The sequence below is a fragment of the Trachymyrmex septentrionalis genome, unplaced genomic scaffold, assembly GCF_001594115.1.
Source record: "Trachymyrmex septentrionalis isolate Tsep2-gDNA-1 unplaced genomic scaffold, Tsep1.0 scaffold73, whole genome shotgun sequence".
Lineage (NCBI taxonomy): Eukaryota > Metazoa > Arthropoda > Insecta > Hymenoptera > Formicidae > Trachymyrmex > Trachymyrmex septentrionalis.
The window spans coordinates 448,176-463,964 of record NW_017305916.1 but is presented as its reverse complement, the minus strand read 5'-3'; the positions used below and the strand labels follow the sequence as shown (position 1 = coordinate 463,964).

Genomic DNA, 15,789 nt, shown 5'->3' with positions numbered 1-15,789 from the left:
TATATATATATATATATATACACGCACGCACACACGCACGCACACACGCACGTACACACACATCCACACACATATATATACCACTTTTCTAAATATAAAAAATATATAACATTACTCTTACGATTTTATGCTTTTATTGCAAAAGTTTTAACAAAATTAAAAATTTGCTTTTTCTATGACAATTAGCTAAAAAAGAAAAAAATCTATAAAATTTCTCTATATTATTCTATTTGAGAACTTTACACAAAAGAATTGATAATGTCTCATCACTCCATTTAAATATTGGCAGTAATTTCCTAACATTATGCATTCACTAGTTTTGTAGACAAATAACACATGTATGATTGTTATAATTCTGTATCACTCGTTTGCTACAATAACGACATAAAAATTGTAATTTTTTAATTGCTTATAAAAAAAAAGAAAGGAAACTTAAAAAAAATGTATTTTTATTCTTCCACAATCAGTTATTACATCAAAATTTTAAAATTAATATTACAAAATTTTAATGATTTAAAATATTGAAATTCATTTTCTGGAAAACTGTTTTTTCATCGTGTTATAGCAAATGAGCAATATAATAAATATTGTGTACAATAAATTTACATACATTGAGAATTACATATGCACTCTTTAATAAAAAAAAAGTATAAAACGTATTCTAAACAAAAATGATTCCAACATTTAGATCTGCGCGTAACTTTTTTTTTGTTAAAGAGTGTATAATAATAAATACAGTAATTATATGTGTAGAATAACGAATTAAAAATGTTACAGCCTATCATGAGTTTAAAATGTAGTAAGTATGTTCTCTTTTTATATAAATATGAACATAAACACACACATTATTCATTAATTAATTAATTTTATATTGATTTTCTAATTAGATTATAAATGGTTTGTTACATATTTTGTTTGGTACAATTCCTTATTTACATTCGCTAATGTCTAATGTAATAAAATAGAAGTTAAAGGATGGCAGAGTGTATTTGTTTCCATTAAAAACACATGACAAAATGTTGAATGAAATATGACATTCTCATCAATATAAACAAAATCTTATAAGGACATAGCTTCTAGGAACAGAGCAACAAATCTTCATAAAACATCAACAAACAAGATCATTTTTTTTAACAAAAAAAGCTTCTATAAATCATCGTGAATGCCTATGTATTTTGTATGCATTCTCAACTACATGTATTTTTTTTGCAACAGCCCATTAAAACATTGATATGTTAACACAAAGCTTGTTTTAAACGCGTGTATTAAAATGTCATATTTTCAAATAATTACAAAGTTAAGAAATCTTTCCAAACCTTTAAGTGTGTACAAAGCATACGTAAAATAATTTCCATTATTGCATTATTTAAATCTAATTCTTTACAAGTCTGTACACTTTACATATTACAGATATGTAATCTTTTATATAGTTGATAACGAATAATTTTGGCGCCAATACTTTTTCACTATAAATAGCTTTTACATACTGTCATATAGTACTGTAATAACTATAAATAAAATTATTTTATTTAGCATCTTGTGCTTTATCTAGTATGTACTTATCAAATATATGATATAAATAAAAGCGACTCGCGGGAAATGTAATGATAATATAATACTATTTATAGTGAAAAAGTTAGAAAATATATGGATGTATATTATTAAGTCGTAACTCAGTGTCACAAGTTTCTCGCTCTATATATTTATATAATATTATCCGATCAATTGTGAGTTGTTAACTGATCACTTAATTATGTTTAAAGTAGAGAATTCCTGAGCATGCTACGACATTGTTCAAAGTAAGGCACGCACTTGAGTTGGCATTTGCCACATATGCAAACGCTTGTCTTTACTTCCCGCTATAATCTGAAAGATAATGAAAATGAAAAATTTTATCAGTGTTTACTATTAGCATCAATGTCTTAATTTACATTTAACTGAAAACTCATATAAAAATAGAGAAAATAATTATTGATACTTAATAAAAAATGTTCAAAGATAATACCAAAATATAAGGAAAGTTATTCAAAAATTGTGTTAAAAAAATATAAACTTGCACATTGAATACGTACCTTATTATTTACAACTTCTATACTCAATAACATATTCCCTGGACCGCGTATGCTATGTATTAATTTGTGATTCTATAAAGAGATTTATATTGAATTGAATATATATAACACAAATATGTAATAAACTGATTATAAATTGATGATTTAAAATATATATAAAATATAAGAATGCAACACTTACATTTATGTCAAAAACATAAATATTGCCGTCGTAACAGCCCGCGAAGAGTAGTTGCCTATAAAGTCGCATACATACAATACCAACACCAGCCTCGTATTGAGTTACTTGTTTACCCATCTGCAATATTATATTTAAAAAAATTATGATACAATTCAATTTTGAAAGAATTCAGAAAAGCGCTATTGTCACTTGCCGTGAAATCGAAAACGTTTATAGATGTGCTGCTTGTACCACAATAGATCAAATTATTATGTCGCAATAAACTATAAACAGTAGAATTATTCTGGCCACTAATCATACGAAGAAGCAAACCGGTCAATGCATCGCGTATATTTATCGGTTGATTTCGAGATGCTATAATGAGTATTCTTCTTGGGCCTTCGTTTGTTGCTTTAAGCGCAAGTACAGATTTCTCTGAGAACGGAATACTGTCTTCTTTAATAGCACCAGCCTGCAAACAAGTTTATATTCGTATGTATAAATATATTTAACATATCAATATTAATTATATATTATGTACAATTTTTTTTCATATATAGATAAAATTCTTTTTTTCTTTCTTTCTTTTAAGTAATGTAAATTACTATATCTACATGTTTAGAAATATACAGAAGAGAATGTGGTTTAAAAAAAATAATTTACCTCGATATAGAAACGCGAAACATGTCCAGATTTTGTTCCAATAAAGATCATACCCCATGCTTGATCCATGCACTGAATCGGACTCTTTGTTTGCGCCGGATTTCCTACTAACGCGCCAGTCTGCAAAGAAGTAATATTTTATTAATTTTTTTTTCCAATAAAATTGTTTAATATTTAAACTACTAAAGCTTACCATTATTTTGTAACAACGCAATGTACCATCTAAGGAACCAGAATACATAAGATTTTTCTCAACTCCTGCGTCATACGACTTGTAGATATACAGACACGTAACAGCAGATTTGTGACCTTTATATATATTCAATATTCCATTAGACTTTTGACTATATCTATAGATTTTGCCGTCTTCGCTTGCTGCTAGGAAAGAATTTTCAAAAATCTAAAATAAAAAAAAAAAGATTATATTTAGCCTATCTTGTATAGAAAATAATCGTTTATTAAACTGTTACCTTTATGTCCAAAATAGGGCCTTTATGGACCGTGTATTGCATTCTCGCAGATTCATCCTCGTTGCTCTCTACTGTATGTGAAACAGATTCCTGAATAAGATCCTTCTCGCTACTTTCCGTGGTTGATTTCTCTTCTAAGATTTCAATCTCGGATTTTTCTTTATCACAGGATTTGGCTGGGTCAAAGAAACTTTTACTCGAAGCTGTAGTAGGAATTATTGCCGCATTGTAATCGCATATGGTGTGCTGCATACACGACGAATCACTCGGTGCGGAAGAATTGATAACAATTATTCCAAGTCTGTCCAGAACTTTGGGATTAATATACTTATAAAGAATGGATTTACAGTCGATCAATCTCACTTTGCAGTGTTTCATTTGCCAATCTGTGCGCTGTTTCCTCTTCTTCGCTACAGTCCTGTTCTTCAAAACTGCAGATTTTGTAATCGTATCGAGATGACTAGCCTGATTTTCAATTTTCATTTCAGATTCAGTACTAATTTTCCGGGTATTCGTATTTTGCACTTTCTGTGAAACACGATTCTTCCTGACATTATTTATGACTCTTTCATCACGCTTTGTCCACATTGGGGATTTGCTTCTGCTTCGCGCTGTTAAATCATTCTCGTGAAAAACACTCGTCTCTCGTGAAGAAGATCTGCTGCTGCTTGAATTAGTATCGGTTTCATTCATCTTACTAGACTTGTGTTCATTGGAGTTTCTGGTGCTTCTTCGGATCGGTGTTGAAGTGTCGTGTTTACGACGAAACTTCTTGCTCATAGCTTTGCTCTTTGCTTTATTGGACGAGAAGGTAGAAGTCGACGTGTGTTCCAAACCGGACATTTGTTCAACGAACACTTCATCTTCTGATCTTTCATTCATTAGATCAATTGAAACGGAACTGCCACTGCCTTGATCATTATTCAGGATTTTCTCAAATGTGTTAGATTTATTTTCGGGATTATTTTTCTCTTCTTCTTTGGCGGCTTTAGTGGTATCCTCGACGTTTTGACAATCTTGTTTCACAACAATCGTGTTATTCGAGAACCTCTCGGATTCAGCATCTAGTTTTTTCTGTTTCGTATCTGTTTTTTCCAAGACATTTGAGTCACGCTCTGTATCTATTATTGCTATCTTGTCGTTAGATTCAACGCTGTCATTAGATCGCTCGTTCTCAGTGACATTGGAGTTCGCAGTGACCAATTGCGGCACAGATAGTGTATTACTTGCGCTATCGATCACTTCTTCCTTTTCATTTGCGTTCACCATATGTTTATCTTTCGCTTCATCTTTTTCATCCTCCTTATCTTTCTCCACGGTCAAATTATCAGCTTGCGAGGTACTTTGTGAATTTTCATTCTCTTCCAATTTCTCGATGTGAGCCGAAGATGCGTTTGTTGTAGAATCCTTATCCTTCTCTTCCAATCTCTCAGTGTGAGCGAAAAATGCATTTGTTGTAGAATCCTTATCATTCTCTTCCAATCTGTCAGTGTGAGCCGAAAATGCGTTTGTTGTAGAATTCTTATCCTTCTCATCCAATCTCTCAGTTTGAGTTAAAAATGCGTTTGTTGTAGAATTCTTATCCTTCTCTTTCAATTTCTTAATTTGAGCCGAAAATGCGTTAGTTGTAGAATCGACCAAATCAGTGCCTACGACTTCCGTGCTGTCTTCCGTATCTTTATTTTTCTGCAACAATCCCAGGCTGAAATCATTTTTTATTAAAGTTTTGGGCACGGATACTTTAATATCAAAGTTACGCGAAACAACATCATTGGAATTCTTCACACGATCACGTTCGCAATCTGAGGAATGACTTTCCGCTTGAGTTTCTTCAGGAGTAATGCTACTGTCAGGCTCCACGTTACGTTCACTGTAGAAAAGAACTTTGTCCTGACTCACGGCTTTAAAAACATGATTCGATCCATCAGGTACGTCATTACTGTCTTGCTGCAATGCAACCTCTTCTGTATTTTCTTTCTCTCGACAAGGCCAATCCGAATTGGCGTTCGCTTCAGCGTCAACGAGAATTTGATGTTTATCGGACTGCAATACTGAAGAGACGTTGGACATTGATGGAGTAGAAGCTCGCGCTTCCGATTGAGGTTCAAAAAGATTTTCTTCTTTGTTCTCCGCTACAGTGTTTATCGTCTCGTTTATGTTCTTTAAGATGTCTGATTCAACGAGATTTTCTTTCCTCTGAGTGAGCGTGTCAAGCAAGTCTCGTTTTTGCTGTAGCTTCTTGATGTATAACTGGCCCAGAGGCAAATTCTCTTCCTCACCCGTTAGATTATTAACCGTCCTCAAGATGTTGTCCAGCTGCTCCTTCTTTTTTTTTTGTACGATCGATTTCATCCTCTGCGACATAGCTAACTCTTTCTTAAGCGTCTCGTTTAGCAAAGCGAGACCCGATGTTTTCTTATGTATCTCCGACGCGGTATTTTGCACCAGAGAATCCCACGTGCTATCGTCAGTATATATAGACAAGGATTCCGGAGTGCTGTGCACATGCTTGTTCGACGGCTGAGAATTTACCTTCGCCACTTCACTCCGTGGCGAAATATCATTTGACTTATCAGTATCAAAATGTTTTGCACGTTCGGTCTCGCCTTCGGTAGAGTCTCGACATTCTGAACGCTCATCCGCACTTTTATCCGTTGTGCTTTTATCTGAATCGATCGAGCGTTTCGAACTGATATTAGTCTCCTTGTCAGTCTTCTTTCTAGCGGTTTTGTCCTTTCGCACTTTATTATTTTTTACGGCGTTCGATTTTTGAAAATTTGCAGATGTATCAATAATACCATTTTCTATTTTTTTACTCACGGAAGTCGGAACCTGCTCCTTTGTCACTTTGTTAAGACCCTCTTCTTCTTCTTTTCCTTCGACTTTCTCCTGTCTGGCTGTCCGTTCTAGTCGTGGCTTCTTTTTCCATCTAATCACCGGCGTTTTCGACCTAGGCGTGTAACTCGTACTCTCGTTATCTTGCGAGGACAAAGTTCTCTTTCTGCCCTTAATCAGCTTCGACGACTTTGACAGAGACACGTGTTTGTCTTGCTTAGCATGATTTATTTCACTATTCTGTGACGTTGACGGTATCTTAGACTGATTGGGGATTGTATTGTTTTCTGCCGTTCTTAACACTACACTGTCATTTGTCATGGATTTTTCACTCGACGGAACATTACTTCGTAATAATTCGTGCAACTTTAATTTTTCCGTCACTAGCTTGTGAATCTCGAGATCAATTTCCAACATTCTAGCCAAAACAGCTTCCTTCGTGTTACCGACGATTTTTCCAGATCGTTTCATTTTCTTAAGTCTCTTCACCAAACTGTTTTTCCTCAGCTCTTCTTTAGATCGATACTTCATTTGCCGTTTATCTTTTAACCTATATAAAACTGAATCATTACGTTTTTTCTGATCTTCATAATGTTTCTCTCTCATTTTCGCGGAAGTTTCTTGGCTTCTCCTTTCTTCATGAATTTTCTCTTTTACCTTCTCAGAATTTTCCTGGCTCCTCTTTCCCAACAGTTTATCCAATTCTTTCATCTTTAACAATTCGACAACCGGTTTACGTTGTATATTACTGTGAAGACGTTTCTCGACGTTAGTCGGAGATACTGTGGACTTATCGTGGTTAGCATTAATACCAATATCTTTATGGACCGATTCAACTAATTCACCACCACGTGTGCCATTGTGCGCCGGTATTTTGTTTACGTTTAGGCTAACCTGCGCAGTCATATTGTTGTGAGTATTTTGCGCGGTAGTCGTATTGTTATCAATTTCTGGCGTGCTCGGTTTTATATTGTTTTGTTCCTCCACACGCCAAGTCGGCGTTTGATAATTTATATCCGTTTCTCCGCTCTGCTGTGCTTTGTCTAATATTTCAAGTGCTACTTCTTTAGTTGCCGTCGGTACATTACTTAAAGATTTCAAAAAGAGATTCGCGGCCTCCTTCAAGGCAGCTTTCGTCGGAACATTTAAAGTCCTCGGCGAATCGGTCGGCGAACATTCCAACGGTGATGGTCCCGCGAGCAAATTGTTTTCCGTTGATGATATGTGCTTCATATCGAATTTACATCCCTCCGATTTCGATACCTCGCTGCGCGATAAATCTGCGCACGACGTAATCATTGTCGTTTCCTGAATCACCGCGGGCATGATATCGAATCCTGAGCTTTGCTGTTGATCAACAGAAAAATGCACGCATTCGTCGTCCTTGGTGTCGAACGTAGCAGTGCTTTGCAAACGATCATCCATATAGAATATATCGTTATCTAAATGCTCGTCGGAATCGAAGCCCGGCAATTTGTCGCAGGGTGCTTTCTCTGCGGATATATTAGTTTCTAAGTAAATATGATTATCGAGATGTTCCGCGCAATCTCTTTGACAATCCGGCAATCTCAATGCGTCATCCGAGATCGTTGCCTCTAACGCATCAGATAAACTGGGATCGGTAGTAGTTTTCAATTTACTTATCAAATCCTTCGATCGAGCTTCGCTCTGAATAATTTCTTCCTCGTTATCTAATAACATAGATTCTTTAATCACTAATCCCGCGCAAGATGTGTATCCTTCCTTGTTTATGGTCAACTGTCTGTCCGTCTCGTTACCTCTACTGATGTTTATATCGTTGACGTCATCGTGTAACATGGTCGTAACTATCTCGCTTGAAGATTTTCTTACATGCCCTTCTCCAGTTTCATCTGTCGTCAAATCGGATTTATCGCTCTTCTCATTCGTCACGCATTCTTTATCTGAAGAAAGTAAATTGTCACCAAAAGCGATATTAAAATTCTCGTTGGCGTTAATATTCGTATCGTTAGCGTAATCAGTACCAGGTTCTAGCGTTTCGTAATCCTGTCGTCCTCCGATCTTAATATCCTTGCAATCTGCATTTGTCACATAATTCACGTCGAATAAGTTAGGCTGCTCGAAGTCCATCATAGTTTCCTGAAGAAAGCCTTTAAACGGACTACCTACGCTGTCAGAAGAAATAGCGTTGTTCTCCATGCTTTGCCGTTCCTGAGAGTTTTCGTTCGAAGTTGATGACGAATCAGCGGTCTTCTTACCCGTAGAGTGCGAATCCTTATTCGCACTCGCAGATTTATTTGTAGCGTCAAGGATATTTAATTTCATATCGTTTTCCTTAGTGCTGCTAGTTTCGATATTTACTAACAAACTTTTTTTACTTTGTTTATCGATACTATCTACTTGAGATACCGCATTCAATTCGGTAATACTGCTATCACGATTAATTGTGCTCTTCGTTAAATCTCGATCTGATTTTTTGATTTGACTTTCGTCCGTGTTATTCAATGAAAGTTTCATGTTTTTGATTGTATCAGATTGTTGAATCTCAGTCGAGATATCCTTGTTTATTTTTTCTATGCTATTTGAGATTTTACTTTCACTGACTTTCAAAGCAATTTTAGAAGCTGTCGATATATCGGGTTCAGGAGCGATGTTACGAATTTTTTTATGGCCTTTTTTATCCGCACTCTTAACACTTGCTGTATTCTTTGTACGCTTTATATTATGAGTTTCATCTCGCGTCGTCTTAGAAGAATGTTCGCGCGTATCAGTGCTTTCAATGTTACTTGTAACTTTTTCAGTGTTTCCTCGTTCCCGACCTTCCAAATTCAAAGAACATTCTTTCTTAATAGTATTATGCGGTAATTCGTTACTGCATCCGTTACCATCGTTATTAGCATTGCCAGAGGATATTGTTGACGTTTTCACATTGGTAGTTACCTTATTTTGAGAACTTATGGACTGTGTTCCTTTAATTTTTACTTTGTTTATGTCATTCATGTTATTGATCTTTTTTTCTTTCTCCTCTGTACTTGTTGTCTTTTCCAAAGGAAAAAATATTTTTGTTGAAATTAAATTATCAGATTTTGATGGTGTCGCAGACTTCTTTTTTGCTTTTTGTTCTTTTGCCATTTCTTTCTTCAGCTTCAACTCTTTACTACCTTCCGATCGAATATTTTTAAATCGTTTAGGATCAGATGCAACTTTACTTTGTGATGTCTTATCTGTTGCAGTGTTCTTAACTTCTGAGCATTTCTTTGTTTTAGACGCTTCAGTTTTAGATGTCGTTACAACGGGCAATACAGTGACACTGCTAGTAGCAAGCGATACTTTATCTTTTGATTTAATCTGATTACTTTTTTGAACGACGCTATCATTATTGACGGTATGATTTGAATTTTCTTCAGAACGTTTCGGTGCTAATCGTGGATCTAGAATGGAGCTGCTGGATGTACATGTTAATGTAAATTTATTTACTGGAATTTCTGGCTCTGTGCTTTTCGGTGTAATTAAATTTTGTGTTGATGTCGTAGGATTTTCTGCAGGCTTCTTCGATTCCAATTTCTCATTCATACGACGTTGTACGGTGCGCTCGTAGTACGTCTTTATGTTGATCTTTTTGCTGCCACCTTGCTTTGGACTCGCAGTACTCGCAGGCGGGATACTTGATACCAAGGATGGTGATGTAGCAGCCGTTGATGCCTTTGACGTATCGTTATCAGTAGCTGAGATTTTATCTTCTGATTTAATGTCTTGTATTTTGATAGACGATTCAGTAGGAGTATGTGCTGTTGCGTCCGATGGTTGCAATATCGCATTTTCATTAACTTCGCTGCTACATGCCGATACATGTGCGATACTGCTTTGCTCTATTACATTGTCATTTGTCGATAAAATAGTCTTATCTTGACTGCAGCCAGCGTCAGGTGTTTCACAGGTTTTATTTAAATCTTCCGTACATTCCGAGAAACTCGCCGGATTAGGTGCATTCCAATTTGCCGGTAAGCAAGTAAATACATTCAAGGGAACTTTGTTATCATTCATATCGGATGTTTCTGGCATCTGCTTTAGTTGCGCTTTAGTTTTTAGTTGCGTAGGGGAACCTATCGGCAATCTCTCTTCAACATGTAGTTGCGTGGTATTAATAGATGTCAACGGAATTTCCTGTGCTAAAGGAGATTCTACTCTATTCTGCGATGTAGAGAAGAAATGTGCTGTCTTATTTTCCATAGTCATGAGATGATTCGAAGCATTTACAAATTCAGCGTCTCTGGTATTCTCTTCTTGACTAATGTCTAGCTCCTCTTTAACAATAACTTCTTGTATAATCTGATTTTCTATGACTTCCTTCTTAATTTCCTTTTCCGTCAGCAATTTATCAGTCGTTTCATCGTTATCATCATCGTCTTTTTCTGAGGAGGAATCAGAGGAGCTCGTCATTTCCTTGTTTTGTCTCTTTTTTTTCTTGTAACGTACTTTTCTCTGCTTTCGGCTCTTGGAGCTTCTATAAGTCTTCCGCGATTTTCTCGATTTCCGCTCTCGTTCAATCTCGGCATTTACCTCGTCTCTTATCGCTTCGTTCAATGACATTTGTTTGGCTACCTTCTCATTTTCTTTTATCACTCTCAATAACTTTGTAACATTTGTGTTATCACTACTATTACTGCTGCTACTGCTACTAGTGCTGCTGTCACTACTACTGTCACTGTCCTGATTGATATCATATTCTAAATATTCTGTGGTATGTTTTCTATCGTCACTATGCCGTCTAGATTTTTTGTACTTTTCCTTTTCCAAACTTCTGTGCCTTGTATTTAATTGTTGCTTTGAAGATTCAGACGAATAACGACGTCGTGGATAAACTTTTCTACCACGTCCTCTACTTAATAAACCGCGTCCTCTCTTGGTAACAACAATCCTTTTTGGACTATCTATACTATTGGAAGGAATACGGACTGTCAAATCTGTTTGCATTCCATATCTTGCTTCCCATTCTTCTTTGGTAAGATTTCTATATGCATGTGGATCTTCTCGTTCCTTTTTTTTCCATCTATCGCACTTCTCGTCCCAGTGCGGGCTATTCTCCAATCTGTGTGTTCTGTCATCTTCCATGAATGCTTCTTTCTCCATGCTCCTCGAAATCGCGCCAACATTGAATTTCTTTGCACTTTGTTGCCCCATACTGCAACGCTTACGTTCTTTTACTGCTGCAGGTGTTTGAATTTTCTTCGTTACTTCTGAAAATATATCATCCAAATCATGTTGTAGAGTCAACAAGCTATTATTAACATTAGAAACGTTAGTTACAATAGGATTACAAGTGTCATCTTTTAAATCAAGATCATTATTTACAGTACTATGTGCCGGTACATTTTTGTTAGATCCCGTTTTTACCGCATGACCTTTGCTTTTTACACATTCCTGACTAACATCATTCAATATTGTTGTTTTATTCGTGCATTCTGGGGTTTGGGTTACGGGATTCAACGTACGATTTGTATCTTCCAAATGACCATATTGACTGCTCGAAGCTGCTGCGGGCTCGGCATGAATGTCTGGTTGCACGTCCAATTGTAGTACTTCATTCAAATGATGTATAAACTCTGTAGGTAGATCCGTAATGGACACGATAGCATCGGTGTCTAACATCGCATTTAACTGTTTCATAAATTCCTGCTGATCATATAGTTTCATCTTTTCGTCCTGCGCACGTCTCATCTCCAAGGATAATGTAGGCTTTTTTTCTTTGACTAGACGCTTCATTATAATATCGAACTTTCGAAGACTAGTGTTATTCACCATGTTGTAGATATCGTTTTTACTCATCTTTAAGAATCGACTAATAATCCTGTTTTTCCACGAAGCATCCATTTTAGAATTCTCATTCTTTTCCACATGGCTCCTCGAATTTGGCACGTTGACTTTCGGAAGTGAAACGTTAGAATGTTGAGATTTTTCTGTATGGACATCTTTTTGTAGTTTTTTATGATGCAACATAATATTTTGGTTTTCAATCTCGGATGATATTGCATTCTCAGAATTATTTTCTTTTTTCTTCAAATTCTTTTCTTCTTTTTTATGCTTTAATAACGTATTTTCTAAATTCTTTTTAGTTATCGAAGGTGTTTTTGCTATAGGTGATTTTTCTGGTTCTATAGAAGATGTTTTTGCTGCAGGTATTTTTTCTGGTTCTATGGAAGGTGTTTTTGCTGCGGGTGGTTTTTCTGGTTCTAGTGAAGGTATTTTTGTTGCAGGTGTTTTTTCTGGTTCTATGGAATGTGTCATTCCATTTTTTTTCTCGTTATTTTCTTTCCACGACGACTTGGTATTTACTACTTTCGCTTTATTATTCAAATTAAATACTACTTTAGGACGCTCTAATTCATTCATTAATGCGGCAGCATCCTTAGATTTCGCATTTGCATCTTGTATCGTTTCTTCCAATGGTGGATAATCTGCTGTACTTTGTTCCTCAGGTATTTTTTTCTTGCTACTCGTGTCACTTTCTTTTATCTTTTTTTGCTTATTGATTTTGGTTTTTGGCTTTCCTGGAGGCAGTGCTATAAACTCTACATCGCTAGCAGGATCAATTGAAGTACTGCTTTTGGAAAGAAATTTGTAACTTTTGGAACTTGATTTAGATTCTTCGTCTGTCTTTCCTGTTATACTTGTCATTTCTTTTGCAAATCTCATAGCTTCCTGCATGTCGTTCAAACCATCATCTTTGTTTATGCTGCAATGCAAATCAGAGGACGAAGAGAGCTCTGGTAAAGAAGATGAAGACACACAAGTATTAAGAGGCGCTGCATGTACTTGAGGCAATGACGGAACGTGTGTATTGACAACAGGATTGCTGGGCAGCATAGGAAACATTGGAGAAAAATTTACTGAATCGATATGAGATGGCATAAAAACATTACTTTGATTGACTATTTCTAATGGTAATTGTTGAGGCATAAATCCTCCATGTGTATTTAAGCCCGTGTGAACTTCCATATTATTATAGACGGCAGGTATTGGATTTTGAGCATTACTCCATGGAGGATTTGCGTCTTCATGAGGCATTTTTGTCCCGAGCAAACATTTCATATTTGGTGGTGGTTCAGTGGGATCGAATAATGGTAAATCAGGAATTGAATATGGAGGTAAAATACACGATTGATCTTGTTTTAGTAATATTGGCGGTGGAGTAGTAGGATCAAAATCAATGGGCAACTCCTGCTCCATATGTGGAGACAGTTTTGGTGGACCACTCTGAAAAGAATTTTCCTTCATTCTTGGCAATTGATTATCTAATGTGACATTACTTACTGGTGTATCAATTAATGGTGTTTGTGTCAATGTACAATTACTGCTATTTGAATTTTCTGCATGAACATGAGAATTTAAAGCACTTTCTTGAACTTGTAAATTTTCAAAAAGTTCCTCTTTCTCTTGCGATACATCCTGCAAAATGTCCTGATCCGTTGAATCAATTGGAAATGATACATCAGCTTGTAAATTTAGTGTTTCAGACTCATCTGGTTCTTTCGCAACATCTGTGGGACATATTTCGATTCCTTGTGAAATATCCTGTTGTTGATCATCTTGCTCTTGTGAAATATTAATCAGTGGTGTATCATACTGATACTGAAAGTCTGATTCTAATAATTCATTTTCAATAATGTTATCTGTACATAGATCTGGTTGTTCCAAATTCTGAGAATTATCAACTGGCTCTTCCCAGTCTACTCCTTGTCCATTCTCAATCCATTCCTTGTCCACTTCCATGTATTGGTTATCATCTGGTATATTTTCCAGATTTGTCATTTGATCGTTAGGTATTATTAAATGAGTTTCATCTTTGTTCTCGTCTAATATTACATCGCTATCTGTATTATTAATAATATCTGTATTAGTAATATCGAATTCATTCGCAATATATTGTGTATTATCAGGATTTATTTTTCCAATGTCCTTTAGATCATTGTACGTCAAAGTGATCTCAGATGATTTGTATCCTACTACAGGAATACGTCTCTGGGAATTATCCTCTGTATTGTCCTGAATAATGTTAGATGGTATATCTTCATTCCAAATATCTGGGATGTCATCGGTGTTAAAAGAAGAGAGTTTCTGCTTCAATCGATCCGCTGTTTCAATTATTTTCTGTTGCCGCTCCTCTTCTGAGCCAAGCAAAGGAAGTTGTGGCACAGTTTCAATTGTATTAATCTCCTGCATAATCGGCTCTTCCGGCAACACGGGAGTCTCCTCGAAATTCGGAGGTACGGGCAATCTATTAGGGGCGGGGAATCGAACGTCATAATTACAGAATCTCCTTCGCCTACCGTCTGCTCTAAAGGGCGGGCTGCCACGTAACAGCGTATGGGGCTGAAAAAACATATTGCTCGGCTGCCAGGGCGCACCGAATTGCGCGGGATGTCCTGGCCTCGGTAGAGGTACTGCATGTCGAAAGGGCGGACGTGGAAATCGGGGCCTACCGAAGCGATGCGCGGCACGTGTACCCTGCGGGTAGCCCCTTCCTCGGCCGAAATTGCTGTAACTCATTCCACTCTTTAGCCTAACACCTCAATACAATTGCAACAAGAGTTCGCGTAAATACAACAACCTAGCACCGCACAATCTTTGGTAGTTTAACATGCCGTAGCAACGAGCATCTCTTCATCAAGATGCACGTTTTATTGCACTAAGCATTGACGATTCTTGCCTCTCAGGTTCCACAATTCGTCTCTTCTGCAGGCTTGCGCACTCGGAATGTCAAAGATCATCGTGTCTCTACATATCCTCACGCGTATTTACCCTAGACGACGATGTCGCTCTCGGACATTCCACCTAACCTCTCACGCTGCAAGGACCCACCGACTCCGACCGCTCCCCGATGAGGTTGTCGACTGCAAAGAAACACGTGCGATTAGACACCCTGAAGAGTAAACATCGGGGAATGATGACAGTGTTGCGTTTCGCGCATCACGATATGACGCGACGGGCAAACCTACGGAACTCACGCGTTCGCGTCAAACAATCAGATGTTTCGCGCTCCTTGAGTTGCGTGAGTTGCGTCTCCAATCCTTTCTCTCTCTCTCTCTCTCTCTCTCTCTCTCTCTCCCTCTTTCTCTCCCGTTCCCTCTCCTTCGTGAGCTCCCTGCGACGGTGTTATTTCCGTCGCGTGGCGACGTCGCGGAGGATCCCTTCCTCTTCGACGGATACCTTCCTCGACGCCGTGGACTATGAACGGTCGATGATCTGACTCTCCTTGCCGTCGTTTAGACGAAACACGTAGGAACGCGTCACCCGATTCACGGTACCACCGACGTACGTAACGATGAGACACCCGTCGTCGTACTGCGCGTACACAATGTACACATGCGCGCCGATATCGCGGTCAACTTGCTGATAGGTTCGCCACGCGATTTCATTACGCATGCATGCGCGGGGGCAGTAAGAGGAGAGGCGATGAGGGAGGGGAGATAGAAGAAAAAATTAAACGGTCACCTTTAATTTAATGTCGATCGGTTCTTCCGCGCACACGCCTCGTGCAATCATGCAAATCGGTCGAGACAACACGACGCCCGGCGTCGTTTTGACGTTATCCAATCGGCGTACCGAGGCT

The 15,789-nt window shown here is 37.3% G+C and overlaps 1 protein-coding gene across 5 annotated transcripts; it reads right to left on the bottom strand.

Annotated features, from left to right (window-relative positions):
* Window positions 1-1,459: 1,459 nt before the first annotated feature.
* On the bottom strand, window positions 1,460-15,553 carry LOC108753885. 5 transcript variants are annotated; one of them, XM_018495844.1, is made up of 9 exons: window positions 15,172-15,553; window positions 4,838-15,070; window positions 3,366-4,726; window positions 3,089-3,295; window positions 2,896-3,015; window positions 2,447-2,704; window positions 2,254-2,370; window positions 2,073-2,144; window positions 1,460-1,866 (listed from the first exon to the last, which is right to left on the bottom strand). In XM_018495844.1, the coding sequence occupies exons 2-9, from the start codon at window positions 14,724-14,726 to the stop codon at window positions 1,795-1,797; spliced, it is 12,096 nt and encodes a 4,031-aa protein (XP_018351346.1). In that variant the 5' UTR covers window positions 14,727-15,070; window positions 15,172-15,553; the 3' UTR covers window positions 1,460-1,794. The 5 variants fall into 5 exon arrangements, with proteins under 5 accessions (XP_018351346.1, XP_018351347.1, XP_018351343.1 ...); XM_018495845.1 differs by having other exon boundaries at window positions 3,366-11,416; window positions 11,672-15,070; XM_018495841.1 differs by having other exon boundaries at window positions 3,366-15,070.
* Window positions 15,554-15,789: the final 236 nt, after the last annotated feature.

What these genes read in the sequence shown, in the direction of transcription:
- LOC108753885 (XM_018495841.1), bottom strand. Translation starts at nt 14,726, where the DNA reads ATGAGTTACAGCAATTTCGGCCGAGGAAGGGGCTACCCGCAGGGTACA. An exon ending in TAAACGTTTTCGATTTCACG is followed by an intron (nt 2,371 to 2,446) that starts GCAAGTGACAAT and finishes ATAATATTGCAG; the next exon opens with ATGGGTAAACAAGTAACTCA. An exon ending in TAGAAGTTGTAAATAATAAG is followed by an intron (nt 1,867 to 2,072) that starts GTACGTATTCAA and finishes ATTATCTTTCAG; the next exon opens with ATTATAGCGGGAAGTAAAGA.